Raw genomic sequence first — 16,858 nt, 5'->3', positions numbered from 1 at the left:
CACTGTTCTAATTACACCCTCAACGTCACAACTTGGTATTTATCCTATTTTCACATAAAGCAAACAAGTCTCTTGGTATTTAAAAGTTAACAGGTCCTGGAGGGCAGATTTCCATCCTTTGCAGCAGCAAGACTATGCCAAGGAGCAAAGGCTTGAAGCACATCTATAAACATGTTTATAAACTTTAAAAAGGAGGAAAACATTCCTGATACTATACTGGACACTGTACTTAAGAGGGATCATTCTTACTGACTGGAATCACTTTAAACCACACTCTGGATCACCACTCCACTAGTGCTCTTTATCCTACCTCACTGCAAGTGTTCATATTCCACTCAGGGACTTTAAAAAAAAAAAAAAAAAAGCTGCACACACTCTAGTTTCACAAATACTACCAAGGCTTAAATATTTAATTTTACTATCACCTCAAGCCACATAATTCCTAAAAATACATTAAGATAAAGGATCAGCACAAAGTTTTCCTGTGTTTTTTGGGGGAGGATGGGGAAGATAACAAAGAACCACTATACCCGATTAATCCATTCAGTTAGCGGATTAACAACAATACTCCACATTCTCCAAAGATGCTCCTTATTTTCCACTTGGTTTGCACTCTGATTAAGAATGTCGATCACAGATTCACTGAAAGCCAATGGAGACGTAGGCCCAGACAAAACAAAGCCCACAAGCGTTGCTAGAATTACAAAGAATCTAGGGAAGAAAGGAAAACAGGTAAGATACTTCTTTCAGCTGAAGTTAGGAATAACTTCTGTGAAGTCTTCTATGGGAAAGTCGTTATAAACAAACACCCCCACATACCTCTCATCTGTTACACAGGATTCCAAGAGGTTATTATGGAAAGGCAGCTGAATTAAGAACAAAGCCGGTGTTCCCTTGTAAGAGAAATTTAAGAGGTCAAAACAACATATACATTTATCAAATGCCTCATTTACATGGGTATCTATCTATATACTGTATTTAACTGTAAGCCAGGAATTTGCAATTATTAAAAGTTATCAAAAACTGTCAATTCTAACACTGCCCCCTGTCTACTGGTTCATGCAGGAGAAGAGCTCATTATCACCCAATTCTAAAAAATCTCTAAACCTTTTAAACTTTTAAGAAACCTAACTGCTAGCATGCTCCTACTCAGTCTGCCCAAACAAAAACCACACACACAAAAAACTGTCATTTCAGCCTTTTCTCACAGGTTATTTTTTGTTGTTATTTTCTAGATTGCCATCATCTATTTCTCCCTTCCAACGCTGTACACAGAACACAGTACAGCACTCCCGTTAGGGCTCATTAGGACCAAAGCAGAATGGCATAGGTCTCACTACTACAGAATACCACCACTTTTGATGCAGTAGATTATGGGCAGTAAGTAGAGGCTTTAGTTCACTATGACTTCTGAACTTTTTCTGAAATAATGCTGTCTAGCATGATATTCCCCGCTTTGCTTCTCTGCGTTTGATTTTTCCTGAGTAACACTTTCTACTTTCCTTTAAAGTACTTCACTTTGTTGACTTCAGAACATTTCCCCAAAACATCGTGTTTCAGTATATACATAGTACTTACACAGCCTGACTGTGCAGTCTCCCCCCAAAGTAGCTGCAACCTGTATTCTAAATCATGACCTGAACATGAGAAATCCTCTTTCATTATTACAGTACTTTCAGCATATCCCTTTTTAGCTATAGACTGTTACAGCACTTATCAGAAGTGAGAGCTGGAAACAAAGTCTACTTTCTGGAACATGGAATAATAGGATTTCCTGAAAGGTCTGGATCTAACCACTTATGAAGTGCTCTGCACGTTTGTGCAAATACGGCATCCTAATACAGTTCAGCATAAAGACAAAGTTCTGGAATAAAGTCAGACTTACATTTAGAAGATCCATATCAGCAACCTGATAAGCTGGTGATCCCAATACTTTTGAAGGTAATTCCTTAACAGTAATATCAATGAGAGACTAAGCAGAGGAGAAAAGGAAAACATGTAAGCATTTTTTCCTGAATGTCCTAATATTTTAAATAACACCACAAACAAAAGCAAAATTATAACAATTGCTTCCCTTTAGTAAAAAGAAAAAAAAAACCCATTGTGAAAGTAACTGTCCTTAGAAGCAGATGGTTCTGGTAGGAGAACCATATACTCAATTATGAGAACACTGCTGATAAATCTGAAAAACACTTAAAGAAAGAAACCCTTAAGCAACACTACACTATCTGATAAGAATTGCAAAACTTAGTTTACACCAAAAAAGTTGTCTGTTTTAAAGAGACCATTCTGATCAGTTCGATGCAAAAGCCTGCTACCAATCAGAATCTAGACCATCAAAAAGAAATGAGATTTAAAAAACAAGACAAACCCACCCAACTTACCAGTATTTTCTGCACAGGAAGAGAATTTGATGTAACAGTGTTTTTTAAGGCCTGGAGCAACATAGTCAGTATTTCTGACCCTTGCTTTTCTTTCTTATTTCCTAAAACAAAGCATATTTGCAGTTGGAGCAGAATGAAGTAATGGTCACTGACCATCATTCAAAACTTTTATACAACGTACTGTGAGGTCAAAAAAAATCTGTATATATCCATAAACACAGATCAAATACCTAATACATTCAGATACCAAGTCTCTGCTCTGAAGAACAGTGTAACCGAAACTAAGTTTAAATTAAAAAAAAAAAACCAAACTCATTTTCATTGGCAAAATGGAAACCCCCTTGCATCGTTAACCACCTTAACTTTGACATGCTAAAAAAAAAGTTGTGAAATTTTGCATTCATCCAAGCCATGCACTTCATTTCTCTTATGCTTTTCAGTTAGATCATTCAATATAAGAACTTCGTTATTAAGAACTTTCTGTTCTTTCAAAGCCTGTACAGAGTAATGGACTTCTGTAAGGGCATTATACTTTACTATGAAATAAAATTTAATTAAAGAAAAAAGGCAGCCACAGTCACATAACAAAGACTTCATACTTATTTGAGTAATACACTGAATGTTTCAATATCAAAGACTTAGGGTGGGATTCTTTTTTTAAATGGAAAGTTTTCTTCAGTAAGAAAGCAGTTAAAGTGCTTTTATGTCTTAACTGCTACGTGCAATACACCTGCGGTCATACGCTACTGTGCCTTCCCCAATAAACCTCACTGGATTAGATCAGTATGATTTTGTATTTGTCACACAAAGATGTAGGCATCATGAAAAATATCAGTTGTTGCTTCAAAAACAGATATAGATGATGCCTAAAACCAAGTTTTACCAGCAATGAAGCAAATAATACTTAAGGTCTAGTCTTAAAAAAACCCCTCTAACTGGTCAGCAATGACAAAAAAAGACCGAACAACTTTTTACCTGATTCAATAGCTGTTTTTACATATCCATTTATGTCCTTCCATATAACATTCAGCATACAATCTACAAGACAGCAAAACATCTTTATTCAGTTTGTAATAAAAACATTAAACAAACTTGCAGTTAAAATACAAACTGTGTTAAACAACAGACTCTGACGTAAGCCAGAAGTGACATAAGCTTTCAAACCATGTCAGACCAGTTCTATTTAACATCAATACTGGAATATCACTGAAAGTGGTTACTTTTAATTAGGTTTCCCTCCCCCACTTTATTTTCCAGAGAAGAAATCAAATTTCACCACTAAATTCTTACCAGGAACTTCTTTTCCAATTGCAATAAAGCCATCCTGAACTGCATTTATAAGTGTGCTGGCATGCTTACAAAAGAAAGAAGGGCTACTGATCAGTGGGTACTGGAGAGGTTCTAGGAGGACAAAAAAACATGTTCTGTAAATCTCTTATTTTGCAGTCTACTGGTAAGATAATTAAAAAAAAAAATCAAGTATTTGTGTACTGACATCATTTAACATTAAAAAAAACTTCCAATATCAAAGATGACAACTAACAGTTTTAAATGTTCAAAGCACTTCATGCTAATAGACATCTTGAAATCCAGCAACGTTGGTAATTTCAAATTATGCAAGAGTACTTTAAAAAAAAAATACAAATCATATACCTAAACTAAGTGCAAGTTTGTTTTGCTTAGCAAAATCTAAAACTTCTGGTCCCATCAAGAAATGAAGCAGCATCTCAATTCCCAAAAGCTGAATGGAAGGAATCACCACCACTCCTGCTGTACTAGAATTCAAGTTCATCCTTGGTGTGCCTGTATTTGCAAAGGGGTAAGGACCTAGAGCGAGGGGAGAAAAAATACATTGTCTCATATTTCACCTGCACTCAAGTGAAAGAAAAGATCCAACAGACCGAAATCCCAAAGTCAACATGAAAAGCACAAATCATAGAATAGCATTGGCTAAAAGGGACCGCTAGCAGCCAGACAGGTATCTAGCACACACTCCTATTAAGTTGCGTTTAACATCACAGTCATAGCCACGTATTTTGAAAATAGAAATATCTTTCAAAGGTTGCAAAGTCTCAGATGCCAAGCTATTTTGGCAACAGAAGCCTCCGTGGAAACTGTGGTTACAGAGCAAGTGACATGCTACACTATTTACTCGTTATATAGTAACTCTACTGCTACAAAAGAGTTTCCATTAGAAACTTTTACACTGAACACAAGAGGTCTCATGTGCAAACCTCAGTTATGACCTCACAGAACTAAGGTGAACGTTTTTAAAAAAAAAAAAAAGGGAACAAAGGAAGATCTACACATCTAGGACACTTCCACAACATACCTGAGGCTTCTAATGACAGCAGTCTAGGCTTACACAAGCTGAGAATATTAGGCTTTCCACACAGAGAAGGAAGAGAGGCAACTCTATCTCAGGCATTTAGATGTAAAGTTAAAATAGGTGTGATTTCACATATCAGAATTATTGATGTATTATGATCACCGGGCTACTACTCAGGCAGAAACTAGAAATGCTATAGAAATGAGAATGTCGTATATAAATAGCACATATATGAATCCACAAAAAACTAAGTTTCAAACCAATGCTCCCTTGCAAAAGAGAACACAATTCAGAACATTAAAATTGGTCCTCAACACAATTTGATTAGCATGATTTTGTAAACTTGAAATACTGACTACAACAGCCTAGTTTTATCCAATGTAAATCACCTCAGAGCTCTACAATGAACATGCAGAAAAAATAATTTTCAATAATAATACATTGCAAATGAAAAAGCATCAACATGTTGAACAGATTACTCGCTGCATCTAGTACACCGTTGGAAACACGTTTGTACTTTAATACCTGATTTCTGTGCAGGGGTTGCCAAGGCTAAACTTTGGTTGGCCGATACACGTACAGGCGTTCCTTGCAACGCAGCAGAAGAATCTAGACTTAAAGTACTTTGGATTAGCGGTACACAAACCTGCAAAGATATCAAACTGCTGTGAAAACAGGTTATGACAAACAAGCCATAAGCCACAAAGAACCACGTTTCAAACATCACAGCCTGTACTGTTGTTCACAATAAGTGTTTTAGAGTTTCTGAGTACTTAAAACTATATTTTTAAGATGCTGTATAATATGCATACCAATACAGGAATTAGAAATGGCTAGATTAAACAAAAACTCATTAGAATGATCCAACTGTACCGTATCTAAAAAGGTAATCTTTTTTCCTTTGCTCCCATCCTGAAGTTTAATTAAATGAAATTCAGAAGCCTAATAGAAACATTATGTTCATTCCAGTTATAATGCGCATAGTAATGAAACACCTGGATGACTTTCTCCATGCATCTCTTTAGTATGTTTCTACAGCAGAATTTCCAAAGCATACACTTGCACGGCGAAAGGACAAAGCAGTCCTTATACAACATGCTTATGTTTACTATCGCTGCACACTCACTGGAGATTTTCAGCAAGATGCTAGCATGACATGCAGATAGGCTCTCAAATCCCTTGGAACTTTAAAAAGATTGTACATATAGTCCCAAGCATTCCCGCTATATACAAACACACAGGCACACAGCACGCAAACACACAAGTCAGATTTGGTTCCTTAAGACAGCCCTATTTTAATAATAAACTAGAGGACAGAGCAGGTACAGAATAAGTTACAGTAACAAAGATGGGACTTAGTATAATCAGCTAAGAAGAAAGATGTGTGAAGCTATGACTATCTTCAGTTGTGTTACCTGTTCAAAGTTTGCAGGCAGCTGAGGTCCCAGCCTCATGAGTAAATACCACCAGACCTCCAGTTTTGTCAGTGCCAAAGCCTCTGTTCTCACATGGATCGAGCTCAGTGGCTGCATTAGCAATTTCAGCCTTTTAGCACTGCACAATATATCTTGAAGACCAAAAAAGCATATTTTTAAGCCACACAAATAAATACTTAAATCACAGAACAACAAAAAAGGAAAATTTTTAAACCAATAGGTTTCTTCCTATTGTATTTTAGCTTACAATTCAATTAACAACAATTTGCAAAACTACAATACATAGTAAATGCACCAACCTTTCAGACTATTTTACTGCTCTAATTGTTGTCCAGAACAATCCTGGAAATAGCAAGTATTTCTTTCCAATCCCAAGACTGAAATGAAATCTACCGAATACCAACATAAGGTATGAGGAAATTCACTCCTGCTTGCTGTGCCAGAGAGCCCTATCTGCCACAGTAAAAGAAAAACCAGACACTTCACATATACGTGCATTACCACTGGATAGGAATAAGTGATCTCAGAGTATTCAGAGGCTGCAAATGACCATTTACCACAGAAGCAGTAATAGCACAGCACGTCTGGACAGAAGTTTGCTCAAGCCTATGCAAGTGTTCAACGAAGAGAACAACTTTTAGCCAGCTCAGCAGCATCAGAACCTGCCCACCTGCGATTCCTACGCCACCGACAGAGACTGCTTTCGCAGTTTGCAATCCTCACTACCCACACTGGAACACACACAACAAATGCCAGTTGTGCCAGGGATTTTATTTTCTGACAGAATCAAATTCTTTGTTAATTAATTTATGGAAAACAATGATTGGAAACAAATTAAAATGACAATTTAAGTTAAATTCAGCTCAACTAAGAAATGTCCACATTTAGCTTTCAGGACACACAGTAAGAAGCACAATCAAGGTGAAAAATAAATACTGTGTGTTTTGACGCAGGCTACACTCAGAAGACTTGCTCAGGTCTCAGTTATACCTTTAAAGCAACTTTTTTTAACACCTCTAGAATCCCGAAGCATCGCTCTTCTCCTATTAACCCACACAGTCTGAAATAAGATCTACAGAATGTTTTCGTCTCTATTTCATTGCTGATTGGATCAATTAAAGCATTACAAATCAAAGGTTTTTCATTTTATTCTATTCATTTCTCCTAGCAGAAAAAATAAGATAGAACTACTGATCAAACTGTCACTTTTCCTTGAAAAAAACCCACAAAACTTGAATTTTACTTATGTAGATACAGAGTATACAGCACTATGTACATACCACAGATATACTGTGTGTATATCCAATGGTATGTACACAGTATTGACTGCTATTAGACAGAATATTCTCTTCCACTTATGTAAAGTGACAGTAGTCAAAACAATTCAGGTTAACTTTTTTAAATCTACCTGGATTTAGAGCAAAATTATCTATTAGACTCTTCCATGCAATGAAGGCTATTTTCTTTACCACTGGTGAGCCACTACGAAATCCAAGTTCCTCCAGTTGCAGCAATGAGTTGATAAAACTGCCACTACGATGCAGAGTCTGAAGATAAAGAAGTTCAGAATTAAGGTATTTGCGTTGTCAAAAAAAAAAAATCCTTCCCTAGAGATTCATCATTGTAAAACTCACCGCTTTTCTGCTTACCTTTCCAAGTAACTTGACAAATAGCGGCCATAATTTTAACACGTAAGTCTCATTTTTTGTAGAAAACAATTTCTGAAGCTCTGAAATTAATTTCTGCAGACAGAAAGAAACATAATTTCTACAAGAAATACATTCAAAGTATTCTAAATACTACATACTCGTACCAATGTCTGAAGACACAACCAACCCGGAACTATGCTATTTCTAGATCAGAAGGATTTAATTCTGTACCACACAGCATTTGCCGACAAATCAGCTGAATGTTGCTACCATCTTGTTACCTTCTTAGTTGAAGTTGATTTCAATTGTTCTGATAGTGGCAGCCAACAAATCAAAATCCATTTCCTTAAACACTTGTAGTCTATCTAACTCTCAAGTGAAAATACACTGTGACCCTAAAAACCACCTTGTTTGTTTAGGTTTCTTTGTAAACATACTTCACTTCAGAAGTGAACAAGGCAAAATAAGCCAGCCTCCAGTCCTGGAAGCAAAGGGGAACATGAAAAGCTTCATCAAACTGACCAAGGGGGCCATTGCTGAATAGGGCAGGGAATCTTTTAATGGATATGGAAAACGCTGAGGTACTCAATGCCTTTCTTGCCTCCATCTTTACTCTCAGACCTCCAACATCTGTCTCCCATTATTGTTGTTGCTGGGCATACAGGTACTACCCATAGTAGAGAAGAACTGAGTTGGGGACAACTAAAGTAAACTTGACATATACAAATCCATGGAACTCTACAGGATGTATCCAAAGATGCTGAAAGAGAAGGCTCATGACACAATGAGGCCACGCTATTATTTCTTGAGAGGTCACTGCAACTGGTAGAGATGTCCAACGATGGAGTAGAGCAAGACGAATTTTCTGCTCACTTCCAAGGGAAAAACAAAAAAACACACCCCCAAAAAACCTCATAAAAGAGAAGATCGGGGGAATTACAAGCTAGCCAATCTTACTCCCGTGCCTGGAACAATTATAGAGCAAAATCCCTCAGAAGCCATTTCTAGGCAAATGGAAGAACAAGTCGGTCCTTACGAACAGTCAACATAGTTTCACTATGGGCAAAACCTGCTTTTCCAAGCTGACTTCTATGAGGAAATGTCTGGTTTTGCAGATGCAAGGGAGGGCAGATTTCTCCACTCCAACTTTAGCAAGGCTTTGGACAGCCTCCTCTACTGTCCTTGTAGCTTAACTGGGGAGATACAAACTAGTTAGTCAGATTACAAGGTGTGTGGCTGGACTGTTAGGCTCAAATGTTGGTGGTTAGCAGTTCAGAGCCCAGGTTGTGTACAAGTTAGAAAGGGTTGACAGGGGCTGATACAATTTAACACAATCAACAATGGGAGGGAAAACATCAGCTGATGCGCTGAAGGACAGGGCCACCATTCACAGGGATGTTTACAAGCTTGAAAAATGGACTAACAGAAACCTCACAGAATTCAAAGGCAAAGTCCTATACCTGGGACAGACAAACCCCGTGTCCTATTACCCACTGAGGACTCACGAGCTATGTAAGACCTCTGCAGAAAAAGAGGTGGGGCACCAGAATTCTAAGGTGAAGTCAGGAATGTGCTCCTGCATACCGGACGGCACCAGGAAAAGCACAAGAACCAACTCAAGAGAACTGACCCCTCTACTTGGTACTCATCAGATCATCTCTTGAATACTGTGCCAAAAACAGAGCTACTGGCAAACTGGAGCGAATGCAGCAGAGGGTCACCACTAAGATGGTTTAAGGACAGAGCTCGTGACAGAAGAGCTAGGCTTGTTTAGCTTGGGGTGGGAGGGAACGTAATTGCAGACTTCCACTACTTATAGCTGGAAGAAGTCAGATGCTTCAGAGAAGTACTGAAAGAAAGGATTGGAGGCAACAGACAAGTTTCAACAAGGCAAATCCTATTTTTACCGTGAGTGTGGTTAAGCACTGGAACAAGCTGCCCAGACAGGCTGTAGAATCTCCATCCTTTAACACATTCAAACCTCAACTGGACAAGGCCCTAAGCAACCTGGCCTTAACTCTGAAGCTAGCCCTGTTTTGAGTAGGAAGCCAAGCTAGATGACATGAGTTACTGCCACACCAAGTTCTGCTGATTCTAGATTGGTAAGCAAATTCTCTTTAAGAGACAATAAAAGTTTAATGATATTTATGAGTTAATGCTATCAAGATAGGTGCATAAAAGTCATTTAAAACCAATAAGTTATTTTCTTGATCAATGATTTTTGTCAGAAACTTTTTTTCCCAATAGTTGTCCTATATTTACATCGCTGTTACACCAATTTTTCTGCTGGAATTGCTGCCATCAAAAAGTTGCTGTTGATGCACAGTAGCTTTTTGCTGCCACGATCTAGACTGTAGTAAAATTAAAAAACCCCCAACCAACCACCCACCCTGATTACTACTCCTGTTGCGTCCAGAAAAAAGGTACAGCATTTCCACTTACTGTGGTCATTAGGTGCTCAGTGACAGCCGCTACCTCCTGCTGCTTCTGGAGGAGGAGTGGCATGCCCATCTCCAGAGCAGTGGCACCTCGTAACTGCACCTTATGAGCTGAATGGACGACCAGAGGAATGATCAGTTTTGCCCACCTCACAGCCTCTTCTCCCATCTGGGCTGGAGTTTGCTCCATTAAGCTAGATCAAAAAACCAAACAGAAGTATTACAAATCTCCAACAGACATACTGCTCAGACACTCAAAGATAGCCTTAGTATCACCAATAAATGCTCTAATCCAACATATGATTTACAGGAAACCATTCTAAACTATTTTTTATTTTTCTAAACAATTCTATTTTGATAGTTCACTTAAAACCGCAATGCTGAAGTGTTATTTCAGATAAACCTCTCCAAAAGCAGAACAGACTGACATTTACAGCTGTCCTTTCCATTCTGCCACAACTTTTTGGGCAAACAAGCTGAATTGAAAGCCTGAAGGAAACACACCATCACCGCGTTATCAGTGACCAAGTACAAAGTTTGCACATTAACCATCCCTTGTGTGTTCTCAGCAATCCAGTCCAGCTCCAACAGGCCATGCGTGCTGAAAATAATACATGCCTGCTTTTGAAAAACAACTCAAAACCCTGAAGCAGCACAGGTTTGCACAGACTCAATTAGCCTAGTCGAGTGTTCTTATCTTATCTCCCTATTCCTGAGCTGTTAAAGCACAGTCTGACAGACAATTCCATATGTTTACACCATCCCACGTGGAAGCCAACGAGACTTTCAGAAATCTGAGTACCCAGCTTGTATTCAAACCGGCCCGTAGGAACCAGCTTGTTTCTAAGTTACGGAATTTTGCTAGCGTCCTCTTTGGTACAGGTTTGTCAAATCCCCATCACTACAGCTATGAAGCGTGTGCTGCACTGACGAAAACTGCTGCCTTTCAAATAATTTTATGGAAGACAGAGAACGAGCACTGTTGAAGAGAATGGTTTTCCACTACATCTGTCAGCAGCCTGACTTCTGAAAAAGAGCATTGTCTTAGCATGGCTGTCAATCAGCCTGAGACACAGTTATCTGTTTAAAGATTATTTTCAGGTACAACTCTTGCTTTTAAGGATAACTACATTCTTTTTAAAAAAACACATATAAAATGATTTTTTATAGAAATACACACACACACACAAAATAACTAAAAGAAACCATTTAATAGAATGCCTAATTTTTCAAAAACAATTGTCTACTGAATCTCTGATTTGCAAAAGAGAAATTAGCATACAATTAGCCAAATGCAAGAAGTTGCTAAATACTAAGTGAATTATACTATCCAACTTCTCTGCTACAGAAAACAGATGTACTAGAATAGAGATAAAATAAGCAAATAATTACTGCTTCAACTACTGCACTTCAAAATGGATTTGCAGTTCAAAACAGATGCAAAGCGTTTAGAGAATATTTAAATAAGTGTAAAGATATAAGCTCAACATATTATTAAATTTCTTTACTAGTTAATAAGTATTAATACTAAGTAAAGATAAAATTTGACTATTCTAGCACTGCTGACCAAAACAACACATTCTTGGTATTGGTCCTAAGAAGTACCCTCAGCAGTGTTAAGAGAAACACTGCAGTAAAATTTGTAAAGCGTGGTGCTTTTTTAACTTTTTAAATAGAGAGATATTTTTAAATAAAAATCCATATAATGGCTGAGGATTTCTCAACCGGGTAAATTCTGAAAACAAAAGCTAGAATCTAAGAACACGACTTGAGAAGCACACATGAGACTTTGGAAATAATTCCTCATAAGCCATTAAAAATTAAAGCAATGAAAGTTTATCCGAATATTGACCACTTTCTGTGTCAGAACCAATTCTTGTATTATCATTAATGGAATATTTTCAAAATTAAGTGTTTCAGGAGAACCACTGGCAAAGAGACAAAGACAGAGATGGTAGTTTACAACATTTCACTCTGTTCTTTCTACTGACTGTAATACAAAACACTGTGGGAAAACAGCCTTGAATATATTGAACAATTTAAAGAGCTTTCAACAAAAATTTCTTTAGAATACTTGGTGACACTAAGATTTTATTTCAACAGTTTGCCGAAAAAAACCAAGCATCTATTTTAACAAAATTGCAGTGCATGTACCGTATAATAACATTTAGTGCTTCGTATTCAACCACCATAGACTGTACATCTCCTTTAGTAAGTATTGTTTCCAGGGTAGAAATAATAGTGGACACCTGAGGAAATAAGAGGACAACATTACAATGAGCACCTAAATACAAATATTTCCACGAGGAGATGGAATTATGAAATTTTGTTTCCCAAAACAGTGGCCTGTGTTTAGATTACACTGGGTCTAGTTCTAACATTAGAGCAAACTGAGCAAGTTAGAGCAAGACTGACCAAACTGGAGTATTCACGCCAGTTCTCCCCTATGCTGCTCCCGTATTCTAACAGAATTGCTCACGTTGCAGCTTCTCTCTCAAGAGAAGCAATAATTTGTTGGCTCTTTTCCCTCTGTAGCTGCCCTTACAATTTTTCCGAGAACTTAGGCCCTATACTTGGCTGCCAAATTTGAAGGAAAACGATCTTCAGATTCAAAAGCTACTGAGTGGTGACCAAGAGATTGCACATCTCCCTGGGAAATCAGGCCATGCACAAAGAAAAGCAAAGACACTTACCTCCTTTTTAACAATTTCAGAAGGAAACGCCTGCTTAGAGATCACCCAAAGTGCCCGAGTGCGAGTGTTTTTGTCTGAAGTTTTTACAGCAACACTGTTCACCGTTAAAAGCAAGTCTCGTATTTCAGTTGCTGAAAAGACAACGCACAGCACTCAAATTCTGTTCAGGCATTTCTAATCAGCTTCTTAGCAAGTTTTGGATCATTTTGCTCAGTTAACATTATTAAAGATCCATTCAACTAGAAGTTGGTTTAAGCTGAAATAGGGTAGATTTAACTCAGACATTAGGAGGAAATTCTTGATGGGGAGGGTGGTGAGCCCCTGGGGCAGGTTGCCCCGAGGAGCTGTGGCTGCCCCATCCCTGGAGGTGTTCAAGGCCAGGTTGGACGGGGTGTCCCTGCCCAGGGCTGGGGGCTTGGAACTAGATGATCTTCAGGGTCCCTTCCAACTCTAACCATTCTATGATTTCCTATGAGAATGAGGCATCTGTTATAATGTCTGTGTGGTCGGGCTACATTATGCATAATAGGAAAGTAAGTCACACTGAAAAATTGAGTAGAAGAACTGAAAGAACCAATTTCAATAAGCAGAATGGCAGTCACATGAAAACATGCTCTCTGCCCATCCACATGTATGATTTTGTTCAGTCTTGCCCGAGGTTAAATTTCTCTCTAATAAAGACCATTCCAGAACATTTGCCCAAGAGTATTTAACACTCCTCAGAAGAAAAAGAAAGAATAATTGACAGTATGCCATTTGTTACTACCACCTGAAGAGTCACTATAGACTCTGGCACCATCAAGGCACTGCACAACAGCCAAACCACCATACATTTTCTTCTGGGCCCACAGAGGGCAACCTCAGCTTAACCACCTCCCACCACAACACAACCTCTGACACACACACATGCACAGCTGACACTGAGCAGCTTCTGATCATGTTATATATGCCTGACCCCTGGAACGTGTAAAACATGGACATTAGCTCTCCCCTATTAACAAAATCCAGTGTTTTTACCTGGATGCAGAGCCTCAAGTTCTCAGCAGCAAAACCTTTTGTTAAAGGTAATTGCCGCTTTCTAGGAACGCAGGCCATATGATTTTGGATTACTTGAGATTAGTTAAATATCAATTATTTACCAGCACAATATTTGGGGTTGGACTACATGACCTTTAAAGGTTCCTTCCAACCCAAACCATTCTATGATTTAATGTAACAGACAGGAATCACCAGGTCAAGGCTGGAAAACATCAAAAAGCACTACTATGCATACCCAAATTCCACAAACAAAAAAAGCATTCTTCATTCTTTTTCCACCTGGATGTATTTTTGATTACTAATTCCACAAAACTAATTACAGTACCTAACTGCTAAAAAAGCATTTAGTGAAACTAGAAGTTAGTAAAACAGTATGACAGCATGAAAAAAAATGCCCTTTTTTTTTGTACGAGACAGAATTAGTCAACTAATCACACTGCTCATACTAGAAACAAAACCAATGCACCATTTGGGAACTGTAAACTTTGTCAAAATTAAAGTATACACTAACAAAGACATAAAGAACTTGGATATACATATACACACACATTACCAGCATCCACACGGATTTGCTTACCAGATAATTCAGATGTAATAGTTGAATTAAAAACGCAGAATCCTAATGCCTGTAATGCCGCATTACTTAGCTCTGAGTTTTGACTAGAAATGTGTGCCTGAAAAGAAAAGGTATACACAAGTCTCAGTTTACAGAAGTAGTTGTGCAGTATTGTCTTGGTACCAACACTTCTGCTTAATGAAGCAAGAGCTGTCAAAAGCAAACACTTGATGAAAAATGCACCCATGTAGGAAACCCTTCCTGATTACATACACTCCAACTCAATAAAACAGTTTGAGGTTTGAAGACATTTTTGGTTTCTGTAATTTAGACATCTTTACTGAATTAAGTTCTAAACATCCGAAGTTTTTTACTTCTTGTAATGTACTATCACTTCACTCTCCAATTGTTTTTAAATATCTAAAACAGACAGGAAAAAAGATGGCTAAGAATAGTCTTTACATTAATCTTCAAAAAAAAATTTGGCATTTACTGCATATTCCAATTCCCTGAAGTGTTTCTAACGGCAGGCAGAACACACTGTGTCTTTTCTGGCTGAAAGATCAGTTTTGATGGCATAACACTGCCTGAACATATCCAAGACCCTGTATTTTATTTTTTCTGTTGTAATTTCTAGTACCATGGAAGATACATTTTCCAACAAACCCTTACTGCTATGTCACTAGCTTCAATTCTTATTAAGTGAATTGGAATTCAGGTCTTACAATGGCCACTGACCTTGACCACCTCAACATACCTTTGTTCACTGAAGTGTAGAAAATTGAATGGGAAAGACATACCTTAAACACTTTGCAAAGTTGAGGAAAGTGTCTTCTAACATCTGCAGTGAATTCTTTGCCTTCCTCACCCGTCAAGCGACTTTAAGGAACAGAAGAGAAAACAACCAATATTCACAGGTTAAACATGTTATAAATGACATAACTTTTAACTTCTAATACACAATTCATTATCTAGTACAGAATCATTTCTTTCCTTAGAAAGCTAAAAACACAACAGTGAAGAAGTTATAGAGCAAAAACGCCAGTCACCACGTTTAGTCTGACATATCAGTAAAATATCGTACTATAAAGTACATACTTCCTAGTATATCGGAAAAACTGAAGTGACTAATGACCCAGTTTGTGTGTTTGTAAAAAACATCAACAGGTTTTCACATTTTACCAACTTTTATAAAAACATTAAAAGTTAATATGCAGACCCTTAATGACTGCTGAAAATTATAGATACTTTCCACAGAAATATAACAGCTTAAAAAGCACATTCCTCAAAAGCAGTTGAAGAATGCAAGCTCCTCACTCCAGGAAAAAAACAGAATCACAGAATGTTCAGAGTTGGAAGGGACCTCTAGAGCTCACCCAGCCCCACTCCCCTGCTAAAGCAGGACTGCCCAGAGCACATCCCTCAGGACTGCATCCAGGCGGGTTTTGAAAACCTCCAGAGAAGGGCACTCCACCCCCTCCCTGGGCAGCCTGTGCCACTGCTCTGCCACCCCAACCGGAAAGAAGTGTTTCCGTGTGGTGGAACGGAACTTCCTCTGTTCCAACTTGTGCCCACTGCCCCTCGTCCTGTCACTGGGAACCACTGAAATGAGTCTGGCTCCATCCTCCTTCAACCCACCCTTTAGATACTTGTATGCTATACTAAGGTCTGGTTTGACAACTAGCAGCGATTACTTTGCATGTATCCGAAGAACATCCATACAGAAAAGCTATACTTATCCTATAAAACGTCCACTTACCAGTTTCACATAGCACTATCTTTACGTTAGACTGTTTTTTTCATCAGTTATTACTGGAAGCTTGTAAAATCTTGTAGTGCGATCAGTATGACTGATATCTAAGCAGCTAGACCTTTAAAAGTTACTACAAAACTGAAAGGCAGGAACTCAAGGGAGATACCGATAGAAAGAGATAATGCCTTTGAATATATACGCTAACGAAAGATCTAGGTAAAAGTAGAACCTCATGGTTAAGAAGTACCTTCCAGAAGGAAACGCATTTAAGAGAAGACACAATCATTCCAAAACGCGAAAACCACAACAAACCTAACCTTTCCAATCATATAAACGAAAATGCATGGCTTCTTTCAGTAGGGAAGAAGTTACTATTTCCCAACATACCTTCGGCCATCTCCGCAGTTGCCCCAGAGAATGTAAAAGGAGAGGCTCTGGGACAAGCAGACACCCAGAAGCCCCAGAAGCCTTCCCCCCGCTCCATGCCGGCGGGTTTCCTGCGACCTCCAGCCAACGGCCACGCAGCCCCAAGCCCTGCAGCCCTCCCCACCGCCCGAATTTCAGGCCGGACAGAGACCTCCC

At 38.4% G+C, this 16,858-nt stretch overlaps 1 protein-coding gene across 1 annotated transcript in view; it reads right to left on the bottom strand.

Annotated features, from left to right (window-relative positions):
- Positions 1–16,673, bottom strand: part of RIF1 (replication timing regulatory factor 1) — a 33,681-nt gene extending 17,008 nt beyond the window's left edge. Inside the window, exons 1-18 of the mRNA XM_009884032.1 lie at positions 16,664–16,673; positions 16,443–16,488; positions 15,324–15,402; positions 14,545–14,641; positions 12,930–13,060; positions 12,391–12,485; positions 10,241–10,430; positions 7,799–7,891; positions 7,558–7,696; positions 6,129–6,280; positions 5,239–5,359; positions 4,038–4,211; positions 3,675–3,785; positions 3,360–3,422; positions 2,385–2,485; positions 1,886–1,972; positions 820–893; positions 531–711 (exon numbers count right to left, since the gene is read on the bottom strand). Of these exons, the coding sequence (XP_009882334.1) occupies positions 531–711; positions 820–893; positions 1,886–1,972; positions 2,385–2,485; positions 3,360–3,422; positions 3,675–3,785; positions 4,038–4,211; positions 5,239–5,359; positions 6,129–6,280; positions 7,558–7,696; positions 7,799–7,891; positions 10,241–10,430; positions 12,391–12,485; positions 12,930–13,060; positions 14,545–14,641; positions 15,324–15,402; positions 16,443–16,488; positions 16,664–16,673 (1,944 nt within the window). The remainder of the gene's footprint in view (positions 1–530; positions 712–819; positions 894–1,885; positions 1,973–2,384; positions 2,486–3,359; positions 3,423–3,674; positions 3,786–4,037; positions 4,212–5,238; positions 5,360–6,128; positions 6,281–7,557; positions 7,697–7,798; positions 7,892–10,240; positions 10,431–12,390; positions 12,486–12,929; positions 13,061–14,544; positions 14,642–15,323; positions 15,403–16,442; positions 16,489–16,663) is intronic.
- Positions 16,674–16,858: the final 185 nt, after the last annotated feature.

The sequence above is a fragment of the Charadrius vociferus genome, unplaced genomic scaffold (genome assembly GCF_000708025.1).
Source record: "Charadrius vociferus isolate BGI_N301 unplaced genomic scaffold, ASM70802v2 scaffold434, whole genome shotgun sequence".
NCBI classification, from domain to species: domain Eukaryota; kingdom Metazoa; phylum Chordata; class Aves; order Charadriiformes; family Charadriidae; genus Charadrius; species Charadrius vociferus.
This window is presented reverse-complemented; position numbering and strand designations above follow the sequence as displayed.